Genomic DNA, 16,049 nt, shown 5'->3' with positions numbered 1-16,049 from the left:
GCACTGCTTCCTGTGTGAGGTAGGGTTATACTCTACGGAGGTTATAGAGCATGACCCTGCAGGAGAGAGTCACTGCTTTGATGTTTGCAGAGACACCAGGGTGTTGTCCAGGGTCAGGCCAAGGTTCTTTGCACTCTGGGAGGACGACACTGTGGAGTTATCAACCGTGATGAAGAGGTCTTTAAGCGGGCAGGCCTTCCCGGGGAGGAAGAGCAGTTCCGTCTTGATGAGGTTGAGGTGGTGGGCCGACATCCAAGCTGAGCTATCTGCCAGGCACGCAGAGATGCGTGTCGCCACCTGGGTGTCAGAACGGGGGAAGGAGAAAAGTAGTTGAGTGTCATCCGCATAGCGATGATAGGAGAGACCAGGTGAGGATATGACAGAGCCGAGTGACTTGGTGTATAGAGAGAAGAGGAGAGGGCCTAGAACCGAGCCCTGGGGGACACCAGTAGTGAGAGTACGTGGTGCAGACACAGATCCTCTCCACGCCACCTGGTAGGAGTGGCCTGCCAGGTAGGATGCAATCCAGAGAGCCTGAGACACCCAGCCCTGAGAGGGTGGAGAGGAGGATCAGCCCTGAGAGGGTGGAGAGGAGGATCTGATGGTTCACGGTGTCGAAGGCAGCGGATAGATCTAGGAGGATGAGAACAGAGGAGAGAGAGTCAGCTTTGGCAGTGCGGAGAACCTCCGTGACACAGAGAAGAGCAGTCTCGGTTGAGTGACTCGTCTTGAAGCCTGACTGGTTAGGGTCAAGAAGATCGTTCTGAGAGAGATAATGATAGAGTTGAGCGTGCTGTCTCTGACCAAGTGTTTTGAAAAGAAAGATGAGTCGAGTGTTGGTTTCTTGAGGAGGGAAGCAACTCTGGCCATCTTGAAGTCAGAGGGGACACAGCCAGTGGTCAGGGATGTGTTGATGAGGGAAGTGAGGAATGGGAGAAGGTCTCCAGAGAAGGTCTGGAGAAGGGAGAAGGAGATGGGGTCGAGTGGACAGGTTGTCAGGCGGCCAGACCTCACTAGTCGCAGGATGTCATCTGGAGAGAGAGGGGAGAGAGGGAGAGGGAGAGAGAGAGGAAGAGAGAGAGAGAGAGAGAGAGAGAGAGAGAGAGAGGAGAGAGAGAGAGAGGGGAGAGAGAGAGAGAGAGAGAGAGAGAGAGAGAGAGAGAGAGAGAGAGAGGGAAGAGAGAGAGGAGAGAGAGAGAGAGGGGAGAGAGAGAGACACAGAGAGAGAGAGAGAGAGAGAGAGAGGAGAGAGGGAGAGGGAGAGAGAGAGGAGAGAGAGAGAGAGAGAGAGGAGAGAGAGAGAGAGAGGGGAGAGAGAGAGAGAGAGACACAGAGAGAGAGAGAGAGAGACACAGAGAGAGAGAGAGACAGAGAGATGTTTGTGACGGCGTTTCAGGGACAGTCTCAACTTGGCTGGGTGTATAACCTGTGTGTTGTATTATCCAGGCAGTGTTTCGGAGACGGTCTCCACTGGGCTGGGTGTATGATCATCTCCCTACTGGGTCAACAGAGACGCTTTGACATCCTGGACTTCAGCTATCACCTGCTGAAGGTGCAGAAACACGACGGAAAGGATGAGATCATCAAGAGTGTGGTGAGTGGAGGTTCAGGGGTCAGCACTGGAACCTTCAGACCCCAAACATCTGGGTCATTCGTATTAATTAGTGCAAAACGTTCAGCAAATTTGGTTCCTAGTGAATACGACCATGGAAATATTTTTCACTTTTATTTATTTTTTACTTTCAAGGTGGTGTCATGTTTGGGTTTGCCAGACTGTATTTTAGATCCGATCAAAACAATGTCTCTCCCTCCTCAGCCTCTTAAAAGTATGGCGGAGAGAATCCACAAGTTCCAGGTTCTCAACGATGAGATCTACGCCATTCTGAACAAGTACCTGAAGTCAGGCGATGGGGAAAATATGCCTGTGGAGCATGTCCGGTGCTTCCAGCCTCCTATCCACCAATCCCTGGCCAGCAACTGAGATTGACAGGTGCACCACCCAATAACATGGATCAGCAATACATTTCCCATAGCACCATCCACCTATGTCAGATGAAACACAATAAAGGTTGCATCTCAAATGTTACCCTATTGGGCACTATTTTATATAACTGCGCTACATAGGGAATAGGGAGCCTTTTTGGACGCACTTATATCAAATATTCCTCCATCTGCTTCTTCCATCAGTAGGTCTTAAAGCAGCAGTGGCCCATGAGACTAACGAGGTCCAACTTCCCTTACATGCTGTTTGTCAGGATGATTTTTGTACCCAGTTGTGCCTTAAGGTAGCAATCGCTATTTTCATAGTTTTTTTGTGTCCTAAACTCTGTGTTTGATACATATGGATCACTGTAGACCAGGGTATGAAACGGGACTTGATGATGATTTAAGGGGTTTGGGGTATCATTGGAGAACAGTAGCCTGTATTCAGTGAAGGGGAATTGGAAGCGGTAGAATATATTTTCTATACGGTGTTAAACATTTTCATGCTAAAAACCTATAACCTTAAAGGAAATCTGTAAAGTAACCAAGTTCTTAATGATGATAAGCATTTATTCACTTTGCCTTTTTTGTGTTTGAATTATTTTAATAATTTTAAGTCAATAAATATGTAACAAATCTCTGCTTGTTCTTGAGGCCATTTTTATGTAAAAGATACAAAACAAGTTCATGGTAATTTCCCGACAACTCTTCCTTTCAAGTATCACATTCGGAACACGTCTTAGTTTGTGTCCCAAATTACACCCTATGCCCTATTTAGTGCACTACTTTAGACCAGGGACCAATGTGCCCCGGTCAAAAGTAGTGCACTATATAGGGAATAGAGTGTTATATGGAACACACACTTATTGACCGGCCAGGCCCAGAACTGGAGCCAGATTTAATCAGACCTGGGATCTCCACCAGAGGGTTGGATAAGAATATTACAAAAACAAAGCTGTTGATTTGTAGAAAGAAACTCTGTGCATGTTTAAATGCAGATCTCTGTACAGAAGGTATAACGTAATAGTAGAATATTGGCAGCTCAAGGGGGGTGAGATTAAGCTCTTGTCTACACCATGTAGTCAGATATCCGGGGGGGTGAGATTAAGCTCCGTCTACACCATGTAGTCAGATATTCAGAGAAAACAGAAGGCAAATCAAATCCAAGTACAATCAGTTGGTCCATCCAAGTCAAGAGTTGATTGTCTTAAGGTTTCCACAACAAAAACGCAACAAAAACATCCACACCAGTGTAATGGTAGTGCGGTCTTAAGCTGTATCCCAAATAGTACCCTCTTCTCTATATAGTGCACTACTTTTGACCAAGGTATTGCAATATAAAGGGAAAAGGGTGCCATTTGGGACGCAACCCTAGTCAGTCAGTGGCCCAGGGCCAGGCAGCTAGCTAGTTCCTCTAAGAGGCTGTCATCGCTCCATTCCTCCTGGACAGGCTGTCAAACGGCAGGCCGACCTCCCTCTCCTCCAGGTCCATCTCTGTGAAGTCATTGTGCAGCAGTTCGTAGGTGCTGTGTGTTGCCACTCCGTTAGCTGCCGGCCCGGGCCTCTCGTCCTTCCTGATGGACACAGCCAGCGTGGACAGGCTCACACTGAGGTCCTTGAAGGCATGGAGCAGAAAGATACCAACTATAATGGTCAGGAAGCCACTCAGAGTCCCGATGACGTCAGCACTAGCCATGTGCTCCCACTCCTTGAAAAGGATCGCAGAGCAGGAGAGGACCGAGGTGGTGAAGAACACGTAGTAGATGGGCGTGACCAGGGAGGTGTTGAAGATATCCAGAGCCTTGTTCAGGTAGTTGATCTGGGTGGAGACGCAGGCCACCAGCCCTAGCAGTAACACCCAGGCTAAAGGGTTCCCCACCACGGGCCTCCCAGCTATGGCCTCTTTGATGGCGATGCCCAACCCCTTCACACACGACACAGACAGAGCTCCTATCACAGAGCAGATGGTTATATACACCATGATGTTGGTCTGGCCGTGCCGAGGGCCCACCACCAAGATGAAGATGAGCGCTACGATGATGACGAAGGTGGCAAACACCAGGAAACCTGAGGAAGAGGAGACAGAGGTTGGCTTAGCTGACAGAAAATTAAAACGGAAGAATGAAGTGACCTTGGCTGTGTCTGAAAAAGTGACTAATCAAAGCGCCTGAGAGGACAGTACCCAGTACCCAGTCCCCAGTCCCCAGTCCCAGTCCCAGTCCCCAGTCCCAGTACCCCAGTCCCCAGTACCCCAGTCCCCGTACCCAGTACTCAGTCCCAGTCCCCAGTCCCCAGTCCCCAGTCCCCAGTCCCAGTACCCAGTCCCAGTCCCAGTCCCCAGTCCCAGTACCCAGTACCCAGTCCCCAGTCCCCAGTCCCCAGTACCCCAGTCCCCGTACCCAGTCCCCGTACCCAGTACTCAGTCCCAGTCCCCAGTCCCAGTCCCCAGTCCCAGTCCCCAGTCCCCAGTCCCCAGTCCCCAGTCCCCAGTCCCCAGTCCCAGTCCCAGTCCCGGACCACCTCCTCCGAAGAGCTTTAAGAGGAATTGAGGAAGCAGCTAGTCACGTTTTCAGACACAGAAGCTCCTGTAACCGAGGAGGGGTTCTGGGCTGTCCGGTACTGACCTGGGTCCACCAGTTTCCTGGCCATGTGGTCCAGGCTGCTGATGTCTTCCTCCTGAGGGGCGTGGATCACCATGGTAGTGGAGCCCAAGATGCTGAGCAGACAGCCCAGCTTCCCATGGAGATTCAGCCGCTCTGTCAGGAAGTACGACGACAGCACCGCACTGCCGCAAAACATACAACACACAGTTATATTACAGCACCGCACTGCCGCAAAACATACAACACACAGTTATATTACAGCACCGCACTGCCGCAAAACATACAACACAGTTATATTACAGCACCGCACTGCAACATAGTTATAACCTGAAATACAGTACCGCAACACAGTTATAACCTGAAATACAGTACCGCAACACAGTTATAACCTGAAATACAGTACCGCAACACAGTTATAACCTGAAATACAGTACCGCAACACAGTTATAACCTGAAATACAGTACCGCAACACAGTTATAACCTGAAATACAGTACCGCAACACAGTTATAACCTGAAATACAGTACCGCAACACAGTTATAACCTAAAATACAGTACCTCAACACAGTTAACCTGAAATACAGTACCGCAACAGTTATAACCTGAAATACAGTACCGCAACACAGTTAACCTGAAATACAGTACCGCAACACAGTTATAACCTGAAATACAGTACCGCAACACAGTTATAACCTAAAATACAGTACCGCAACACAGTTATAACCTGAAATACAGTACCGCAACACAGTTATAACCTAAAATACAGTACCGCAACACAGTTAACCTAAAATACAGTACCGCAACACAGTTAACCTAAAATACAGTACCGCAACACAGTTAACCTGAAATACAGTACCGCAACACAGTTATAACCTAAAATACAGTACCGCAACACAGTTAACCTAAAATACAGTACCGCAACACAGTTAACCTAAAATACAGTACCGCAACACAGTTAACCTGAAATACAGTACCGCAACACAGTTATAACCTGAAATATAGTACCGCAACACAGTTATAATCTGAAATACATTACCGCAATACAGTTATAACCTGAAATACAGTACCGCAACACAGTTATAACCTAAAATACAGTACCGCAACACAGTTAACCTGAAATACAGTACCGCAACACAGTTATAACCTAAAATACAGTACCGCAACACAGTTAACCTGAAATACAGTACCGCAACAGTTATAACCTAAAATACAGTACCGCAACACAGTTAACCTAAAATACAGTACCGCAACACAGTACCGCAACACAGTTAACCTAAAATACAGTACCGCAACACAGTTAACCTAAAATACAGTACCGCAACACAGTTAACCTAAAATACAGTACCGCAACACAGTTAACCTGAAATACAGTACCGCAACACAGTTATAACCTGAAATACAGTACTGCAACACAGTTAACCTGAAATACAGTACCGCAACACAGTTAACCTGAAATACAGTACCGCAACAGTTATAACCTAAAATACAGTACCGCAACACAGTTATAACCTGAAATACAGTACCGCAACACAGTTAACCTGAAATACAGTACCGCAACACAGTTAACCTAAAATACAGTACCGCAACACAGTTATAACCTGAAATACAGTACCGCAACACAGTTAACCTAAAATACAGTACCGCAACACAGTACCGCAACACAGTTAACCTAAAATACAGTACCGCAACACAGTTATAACCTAAAATACAGTACCGCAACACAGTACCGCAACACAGTTAACCTAAAATACAGTACCGCAACACAGTTATAACCTAAAATACAGTACCGCAACACAGTTATAACCTAAAATACAGTACCGCAACACAGTTATAACCTAAAATACAGTACCGTAACACAGTTATAACCTAAAATACAGTACCGTAACACAGTTATAACCTAAAATACAGTACCGCAACAGTTATAACCTGAAATACAGTACCGCAACACAGTTATAACCTGAAATACAGTACCGCAACACAGTTATAACCTGAAATACAGTACCGCAACACAGTTAACCTAAAATACAGTTCCGCAACACAGTTATAACCTGAAATACAGTACCGCAACACAGTTATAACCTGAAATACAGTACCGCAACACAGTTAACCTGAAATACAGTACTGCAACAGTTATAACCTAAAATACAGTACCGCAACACAGTACCGCAACACAGTTAACCTAAAATACAGTACCGCAACACAGTTATAACCTAAAATACAGTACCGCAACACAGTACCGCAACACAGTTAACCTGAAATACAGTACCGCAACACAGTTATAACCTGAAATACAGTACCGCAACACAGTTATAACCTGAAATACAGTACCGCAACACAGTTAACCTGAAATACAGTACCGCAACACAGTTATAACCTAAAATACAGTACCGCAACACAGTTAACCTAAAATACAGTACCGCAACACAGTTAACCTAAAATACAGTACCGCAACACAGTTAACCTAAAATACAGTACCGCAACAGTTATAACCTAAAATACAGTACCGCAACACAGTTATAACCTAAAATACAGTACCGCAACACAGTTATAACCTAAAATACAGTACCGCAACACAGTTATAACCTAAAATACAGTACCGCAACAGTTAACCTAAAATACAGTACCGCAACAGTTATAACCTAAAATACAGTACCACAACACAGTTATAACCTAAAATACAGTACCGCAACACAGTTAACCTAAAATACAGTACCGCAACACAGTTATAACCTAAAATACAGTACCGCAACACAGTTATAACCTAAAATACAGTACCGCAACAGTTAACCTAAAATACAGTACCGCAACACAGTTATAACCTAAAATACAGTACCGCAACAGTTAACCTAAAATACAGTACCGCAACACAGTTATAACCTAAAATACAGTACCACAACACAGTTATAACCTAAAATACAGTACCGCAACACAGTTATAACCTAAAATACAGTACCGCAACACAGTTATAACCTAAAATACAGTACCGCAACACAGTTATAACCTAAAATACAGTACCGCAACGGTTATAACCTAAAATAGAGTACCGCAACAGTTATAACCTAAAATACAGTACCACAACACAGTTATAACCTAAAATACAGTACCACAACACAGTTATAACCTAAAATACAGTACCACAACACAGTTATAACCTAAAATACAGTACCACAACACAGTTATAACCTAAAATACAGTACCGCAACACAGTTAACCTGAAATACAGTACCGCACTGCAATGAGATGAAGCGTTACATCACAAATTCACAGTACTAACATAGAACACAAACACTGTTACGTCTCTCTCACACACACACAGCACTGACATATACTGAACAAAAATATAAATATAAAGGCAACATGTAAAGTGGTCCCATGTTTCATGAGCTGAAATAAAAGATCCCAGAAATTTTCCACACGCACAAAAAGCTTATTTCGCTCAAATTTTGGGCACAAATTTATTTTCATCCCTGTTAGTGAGCATTTCTCCTTTGCCAAGATAATCCATCCACCTGACAGGTGTTGCATATCAAGAAGCTGATTAAACAGCATGATCATTACACAGGTGCACCTTGTGCTGGGGACAATAAAAGGCCACTCTAAAATGTGCAGTTTTGTCACACAACACAATGCCACAAATGTCTCAAGTTTTGAGGGAGCGTGCAATTGGCATGCTGACTGCAGGAATGTCCACCAGAGCTGTTGCCAGACAATTTAATGTTCATTACTCTACCATAAGCCGCCTCCAATGTCGTTCTAGAGAATTTGGCAGTACATCCAACCAGCCTCACAACCACAGACCATGTGTAACCACGCCAGCCCAGGACCTCCACATCAGGCTTCTTTACCTGCGGGATCATCTGAGACCAGCCAGCCGACAGCTGATGAAACTGTGGGTTTGCACAACCAAAGAACTTCTGCACAAATTGTCAGAATACGTCTCAGGGAAGCTCATCTGCGTGCTCGTCGTCCTCACCAGGGTCTTGACCTGACTGCAATTCAGCGTCGTGACCAACTTCAGTTGGCAAATGCTCACCTTCGATGGCCACTGGCACGCTGGTGAAGTGTGCTCTTCACGGATGAATCCCGGTTTCAACTGTACCGGGCAGATGGCAGTATAGCATCGTGTGGGCGAGCGGTTTGCTGATGTCAACGTTGTGAACAGAGTGCCCCCATGGTGGCGGTGGGGTTATGGTATGGGCAGGCATAAGCTACGGACAACAAACACAATTCCATTTTATCGATGGCAGTTTGAATGAACAGAGATACCGTGACGAGATCCTGAGGCCCATTGTCGTGCCATTCATCCACCACCATCACCTCATGTTTCAGCATGATAATGCACAGACCCATGTTGCAGATACTGACTGGCTTTCTGATCCACGCCCCTACCTTTTATTTAAAGGTATCTGTGACCAACAGATTCCCAGTCATGTGAAATCCATAGATTAAGGTTTAATGACTTTATTTCAATTGACTGATTTCCTTATATGAACTGTAGCTCAGTAAAATCTTTGAAATTGTAGCATGTTGTGTTTATATTTTTGTTCAGTGTAGAACACAAACAGTTCTCAGAGCTCAAACACAGCACTGAAAGATCCAAACATTGTCCCACCTCTACAGGACACAGGTGCACCTTGTGCTGGGGACAATAAAAGGCCACTCTAAAATGTGCAGTTTTGTCACACAACACAATGCCACAAATGTCTCAAGTTTTGAGGGAGCGTGCAATTGGCATGCTGACTGCAGGAATGTCCACCAGAGCTGTTGCCAGACAATTTAATGTTCATTACTCTACCATAAGCCGCCTCCAATGTCGTTCTAGAGAATTTGGCAGTACATCCAACCAGCCTCACAACCACAGACCATGTGTCACCACAACAGCCCAGGACCTCCACATCAGGCTTCTTTACCTGCGGGATCATCTGAGACCAGCCACCTGGACAGCTGATGAAACTAGGTTTTCACAACCAAAGAACTTCTGCACAAATTGTCAGAATACGTCTCAGGGAAGCTCATCTGCGTGCTCGTCGTCCTCACCAGGGTCTTGACCTGACTGCAATTCAGCGTCGTGACCAACTTCAGTTGGCAAATGCTCACCTTCGATGGCCACTGGCACGCTGGTGAAGTGTGCTCTTCACGGATGAATCCCGGTTTCAACTGTACCGGGCAGATGGCAGTATAGCATCGTGTGGGCGAGCGGTTTGCTGATGTCAACGTTGTGAACAGAGTGCCCCCATGGTGGCGGTGGGGTTATGGTATGGGCAGGCATAAGCTACGGACAACAAACACAATTCCATTTTATCGATGGCAGTTTGAATGAACAGAGATACCGTGACGAGATCCTGAGGCCCATTGTCGTGCCATTCATCCACCACCATCACCTCATGTTTCAGCATGATAATGCACAGACCCATGTCGCAGATACTGACTGGCTTTCTGATCCACGCCCCTACCTTTTATTTAAAGGTATCTGTGACCAACAGATTCCCAGTCATGTGAAATCCATAGATTAAGGTTTAATGACTTTATTTCAATTGACTGATTTCCTCATATGAACTGTAACTCAGTAAAATGGTTGAAATTGTAGCATGTTGTGTTTATATTTTTGTTCAGTGTAGAACACAAACAGTTCTCAGAGCTCAAACACAGCACTGAAAGATACAAACATTGTCCCACCTCTACAGGACAGCATTGCAACACACACACGGTTCAGTCATTCACACACCTGGTCCTAGTTCAAACACATACGGTATGTAATACATAACACAGTATCCGGATTTACTCAGTAGATAATAACATATTTTAGTTTATGGTCTAACAAGTTGAACCAGTCAACATAACATGACCTACCTGACCAGCACACTGAGGGGTGACCTACCTGACCAGCACACTGAGGGCCCCCAGAGGGGTGACCTACCTGACCAGCACACTGAGGGCCCCCAGAGGGGTGACCTACGTGACCAGCACACTGAGGGCCCCCAGAGGGGTGACCTACCTGACCAGCACACTGAGGGGCCCCCCAGAGGGGTGACCTACCTGACCAGCACACTGAGGGGTGACCTACCTGACCAGCACACTGAGGGCCCCCAGAGGGGTGACCTACCTGACCAGCACACTGAGGGCCCCCAGAGGGGTGACCTACCTGACCAGCACACTGAGGGCCCCCAGAGGGGTGACCTACCTGACCAGCACACTGAGGGCCCCCAGAGGGGTGACCTACGTGACCAGCACACTGAGGGCCCCCAGAGGGGTGACCTACCTGACCAGCACACTGAGGGCCCCCAGAGGGGTGACCTACCTGACCAGCACACTGAGGGGTGACCTACCTGACCAGCACACTGAGGGCCCCCCAGAGGGGTGACCTACCTGACCAGCACACTGAGGGCCCCCAGAGGGTGACCTACCTGACCAGCACACTGAGGGCCCCCAGAGGGGTGACCTACCTGACCAGCACACTGAGGGCCCCCAGAGGGGTGACCTACCTGACCAGCACACTGAGGGGTGACCTACCTGACCAGCACACTGAGGGCCCCCAGAGGGGTGACCTACCTGACCAGCACACTGAGGGCCCCCAGAGGGGTGACCTACCTGACCAGCACACTGAGGGCCCCCAGAGGGGTGACCTACCTGACCAGCACACTGAGGGGCCCCAGAGGGGTGACCTACCTGACCAGCACACTGAGGGGTGACCTACCTGACCAGCACACTGAGGGGCCCCCAGAGGGGTGACCTACCTGACCAGCACACTGAGGGGTGACCTACCTGACCAGCACACTGAGGGCCCCCAGAGGGGTGACCTACCTGACCAGCACACTGAGGGGTGACCTACCTGACCAGCACACTGAGGGCCCCCAGAGGGGTGACCTACCTGACCAGCACACTGAGGGCCCCCAGAGGGGTGACCTACCCTGACCAGCACACTGAGGGCCCCCAGAGGGGTGACCTACCTGACCAGCACACTGAGGGGTGACCTACCTGACCAGCACACTGAGGGCCCCCAGAGGGTGACCTACCTGACCAGCACACTGAGGGCCCCCAGAGGGGTGACCTACCTGACCAGCACACTGAGGGCCCCCAGAGGGGTGACCTACCTGACCAGCACACTGAGGGGCCCCAGAGGGGTGACCTACCTGACCAGCACACTGAGGGGTGACCTACCTGACCAGCACACTGAGGGCCCCCAGAGGGGTGACGAGCGTAGCTGGAGCAAAGGCATACGCTGCGAAGTTCGCCCCTTCTCCAGCCGCCACTGAGAAAACACACAGAACAGGATATCAAAAACTCATTTTGACACTTTAAGTGAACTGAAACACATCTAAGGCAAAACCACAAAGTGGCGAACACAAAGCCCACATATTTGTATTTTACCAGGTAAGTTGACTGAGAACACATTCTCATTTCCATCAACGCCCTGGGGAATAGTTCAAGTGGAGAGGGGGATATAGAAACTGAATCCCATCTTCAGAGAAACATTTTACCCATAGTCCTCACTTACTTGACAATAATCCAGCCCACCACAGCCATTCTTTGAGATATGCATGACCGCCCTGGCCTAGAGGAAGACAAAAACAAGTACATTCAGATTACTAACTTCAATTAAGTTACTCCAACATATTCTAATGTGTGTTCAATAAAATGACCCGCAGTCACACCATATTATCGCCGAGGCAGTTAAGCTTTAGGGTCGCTATGGTAACAACCAGTGTTCCACGCTGTAGGTTTCGCAACAGTGAACTTTGACCACTGTATGACGCTAGGGGCATGTGCACTTCCTGCTTGTTCCTGGTCTGCGTCCCAAATGGGACCCCATTCCCTTCATAGTGCACTACCCCTATGGGCCCTGGTCAAAAGTAGTTCACTATATGGAATAGGGTGCCATTAGGGATTTGTATAGAAGGCAAGGTGCAGCAGAGAGTCTACTGGACGGTAGTTAATGATTACTGTGTGAGGTAAAAGCTGAAGGGTGACAAACCGATCAAGGCGTCAACTCTGCCGCACCCTTCTGCATGTTAGCATCAGTCAGCTGCTACCACATTCTATGCTGAACTCGCAAGACAAGCCAAGTTGTCAACAATTCCATTCACAACCAGTTACCCACACACACCTGGCAGACAGTTAAGCTATTCTGGGCTGGGTTTCAGTGTTGTTCAAGTTAAACTCAAATGTACAGTCAACCTGCTATACTGAGCCATAGGACATGTGTAATAAAAATAGTAATCTGGTGGGTGTTTATTTCTCCTATTTCATGTACAAGAGTGTATTATACGCATGTGTGAATTGGAAATGTGTTTTTTTTACATATCCCAACTCCCCGAGACACCCTCTGAGAGGGGTCATGGCCAGCCATTATCCCAACTCCCCGAGACCCTCTGAGAGGGGTCATGGCCAGCCATTATCCCAACTCCCCGAGACACCCTCTGAGAGGGGTCATGGCCAGCCATTATCCCAACTCCCCGAGACACCCTCTGAGAGGGGTCATGGCCAGCCATTATCCCAACTCCCCGAGACCCTCTGAGAGGGGTCATGGCCAGCCATTATCCCAACTCCCCGAGACACCCTCTGAGAGGGGTCATGGCCAGCCATTATCAAACTCCCCGAGACACCCTCTGAGAGGGGTCATAGCCAGCCATTATCCCAACTCCCCGAGACACCCTCTGAGAGGGGTCATGGCCAGCCATTATCCCAACTCCCCGAGACACCCTCTGAGAGGGGTCATGGCCAGCCATTATCAAACTCCCCGAGACACCCTCTGAGAGGGGTCATGGCCAGCCATTATCCCAACTCCCCGAGACACCCTCTGAGAGGGGTCATGGCCAGCCATTATCCCAACTCCCCGAGACACCCTCTGAGAGGGGTCATGGCCAGCCATTATCCCAACTCCCCGAGACACCCTCTGAGAGGGGTCATGGCCAGCCATTATCCCAACTCCCCGAGACACCCTCAGAGGGGTCATGGCCAGCCATTATCCCAACTCCCCGAGACACCCTCAGAGGGGTCATGGCCAGCCATTATCAACTGCGACCCTGGAGCAATTACGGTTAAGTGCAGATTTTGTTCTCTGTCTCAGGGATTCGAACTAGCAACCTTTCGGTTACTGGCCCAATGCTCTAACAGCTAGCCTACAGGACATATAAGATGACCTGCTCTCTTGATCCCTTCCTCAAAATGTACAAATTCAACCAAACGATACTGTGTACTATACTTTACATGTAATTTAGTAGACACTCTTATCCAGAGCGACAGTTGGTGAATGTGACGGAACATAAACACGACTCTACCTGCCCTACACTGTCCCTTCCTGGCCAGGCGGAGTAGTCCTTTCTTCTTGAGGATGAAGCTTCCTCCTATGAAGATGCTGGAGCTGATGGCTAGTCCCAGGCCGATGTAGAAATCATACTTCCCTCGGTCCTGGCCCATGGCGATGCTGGATGAGTTGTTCGTACTGTCTGTTACATTGACCACCACACACAGGAGTTGCTGACCAGCCGAACACTTGTCAGCAACCCGTGACTCCACTCTCCCTTTGGTAAGAAAGCAAAACGACACCAGACAATCAAATATACAACTCATACATCAATGTACCTTGGAAATAATGTACTTACTATGACTGTGATATGTGGTTGTCTCACCTAGCTTTAAGACTAATGCACTAAGTCGCTTGTATAAAAGTGTCTGCTAAATGACAAATGTAAATTGAGATCAATATGCCTAGGAAAATGTACATTATGTTTACAACTGTTAGTAATTCAATTGTAGAATCTGATTCCTCCCAGTTAGGCTACCTTACCATTTCCCAGTTAGGCTACCTTACCATTTCCCAGTTAGGCTACCTTACCATTTCCCAGTTAGGCTACCTTACCATTTCCCAGTTAGGCTACCTTACCATTTCCCAGTTAGGCTACCTTACCATTTCCCAGTTAGGCTACCTTACCATTTCCCAGTTAGGCTACCTTACCATTTCCCAGTTAGGCTACCTTACCATTTCCCAGTTAGGCTACCTTACCATTTCCCAGTTAGGCTACCTTACCATTTCCCCAGTTAGGCTACCTTACCATTTCCCAGTTAGGCGACCTTACCATTTCCCAGTTAGGCTACCTTACCATTTCCCAGTTAGGCTACCTTACCATTTCCCAGTTAGGCTACCTTACCATTTCCCAGTTAGGCTACCTTACCATTTCCCAGTTAGGCTACCTTCCCATTTCCCAGTTAGGCTACCTTCCCATTTCCCAGTTAGGCGACCTTACCATTTCCCAGTTAGGCTACCTTACCATTTCCCAGTTAGGCTACCTTACCATTTCCCAGTTAGGCTACCTTACCATTTCCCAGTTAGGCTACCTTCCCATTTCCCAGTTAGGCGACCTTACCATTTCCCAGTTAGGCTACCTTACCATTTCCCAGTTAGGCTACCTTACCATTTCCCAGTTAGGCTACCTTACCATTTCCCAGTTAGGCTACCTTACCATTTCCCAGTTAGGCTACCTTACCATTTCCCAGTTAGGCTACCTTACCATTTCCCAGTTAGGCTACCTTACCATTTCCCCAGTTAGGCTACCTTACCATTTCCCAGTTAGGCGACCTTACCATTTCCCAGTTAGGCTACCTTACCATTTCCCAGTTAGGCTACCTTACCATTTCCCAGTTAGGCTACCTTACCATTTCCCAGTTAGGCGACCTTACCATTTCGACAAGTTACATCACAGAGTGAACAACCCTGATCGAATATAGTCGGTTCCATTATATAAATTCCACATTGACCATCCGTATGCTAGGTGGACCAACTGTCTACCACTTCCGCAACCTGTACTCATGTAAATTCAATGAGTCAAGAATTCAGGAAGTGACTAAAATAGTCGAAAGTGGCGCTGCAAGAACCATACAACTTCATGCCAATGTTGCCATCACGAAATGCCGGTTGTCATTCAACCCTGCACGATGAAAACAATAACATGATCTGATTTGTGAGGCTATGCAGGAGGAGACTTGTGTCATATGATAACTAGCTATTGTAGCTAGCTAACGTTCAATGGCATGGCTATTGCTAACGTTAGCCAGCTAATTAGGCAACTAGCTAGCTAAATGATTACCTTCAATTTCCTAGCATCGCTATCAGTTTACTAACTAGCACAGCTATCTAACTTTCATTTTGAGAGTAAGCTCAATCCTTCTAGTCGTCCACCTCAGTCAGATTGACATTAGCTAGCTTGTTAGCATAAGGGCTAATGCGCGATAAATCGGTTGGTAATTATACCAGTTAGCTATGTGGAAACCTGCGGCCAAATAACTGGCATGCTATCGTAAACATGAATATCCTCTGTATGTTTCCATGCGAAATACCTGGTAAAAGATCCCTTGTTTTCCCAAGAAGACAGTGGTAGTTAGCGAGCTATGTGATAAATAACAAGTTGTAGCTATACCTCTCTCTCATTTTGTTAGACCTAACGTGAAGGTTGACGCGGTCCGCCC

The 16,049-nt window shown here is 47.4% G+C and overlaps 2 protein-coding genes and 2 long non-coding RNA genes across 7 annotated transcripts in view; 1 reads left to right on the top strand and 3 right to left on the bottom strand.

Moving 5' to 3' along the window:
* Positions 1–2,621, top strand: part of cyfip1 (cytoplasmic FMR1 interacting protein 1) — a 165,602-nt gene extending 162,981 nt beyond the window's left edge. For all 3 annotated transcript variants that reach the window (XM_041889523.1, XM_041889522.1, XM_041889524.1), the window contains 2 exons: positions 1,447–1,594; positions 1,817–2,621. In XM_041889523.1, coding sequence (XP_041745457.1) covers positions 1,447–1,594; positions 1,817–1,981 — 313 coding nt within the window. In that variant the 3' untranslated portion in view covers positions 1,982–2,621. The remainder of the gene's footprint in view (positions 1–1,446; positions 1,595–1,816) is intronic.
* On the bottom strand, positions 2,622–16,049 carry nipa2 (NIPA magnesium transporter 2). Of its 2 annotated transcripts, none has more exons than XM_041889526.2 (6): positions 16,001–16,049; positions 13,865–14,107; positions 12,082–12,138; positions 11,745–11,835; positions 4,608–4,768; positions 2,622–4,050 (listed from the first exon to the last, which is right to left on the bottom strand). In XM_041889526.2, exons 2-6 carry the CDS (start codon positions 14,001–14,003, stop codon positions 3,398–3,400), a joined length of 1,101 nt encoding a protein of 366 aa, XP_041745460.1. In that variant the 5' UTR covers positions 14,004–14,107; positions 16,001–16,049; the 3' UTR covers positions 2,622–3,397. The 2 variants fall into 2 exon arrangements, with proteins under 2 accessions (XP_041745460.1, XP_041745459.1); XM_041889525.2 differs by having other exon boundaries at positions 15,921–16,040.
* On the bottom strand, positions 5,960–7,925 carry LOC123483106. The gene is made up of 3 exons (XR_006658074.1): positions 6,513–7,925; positions 6,065–6,421; positions 5,960–5,977 (listed from the first exon to the last, which is right to left on the bottom strand). It is a non-coding gene; the product is annotated as an uncharacterized LOC123483106 (long non-coding RNA).
* On the bottom strand, positions 10,611–11,564 carry LOC123483107. Its single transcript, XR_006658075.1, has 3 exons — positions 11,530–11,564; positions 10,953–11,489; positions 10,611–10,884 (listed from the first exon to the last, which is right to left on the bottom strand). It is a non-coding gene; the product is annotated as an uncharacterized LOC123483107 (long non-coding RNA).

The sequence above is a fragment of the Coregonus clupeaformis genome, unplaced genomic scaffold (genome assembly GCF_020615455.1).
Source record: "Coregonus clupeaformis isolate EN_2021a unplaced genomic scaffold, ASM2061545v1 scaf0028, whole genome shotgun sequence".
Lineage (NCBI taxonomy): Eukaryota > Metazoa > Chordata > Actinopteri > Salmoniformes > Salmonidae > Coregonus > Coregonus clupeaformis.
Note: the sequence above shows the minus strand (reverse complement) of the source record. Positions and strands in the feature narration are given on the sequence as shown.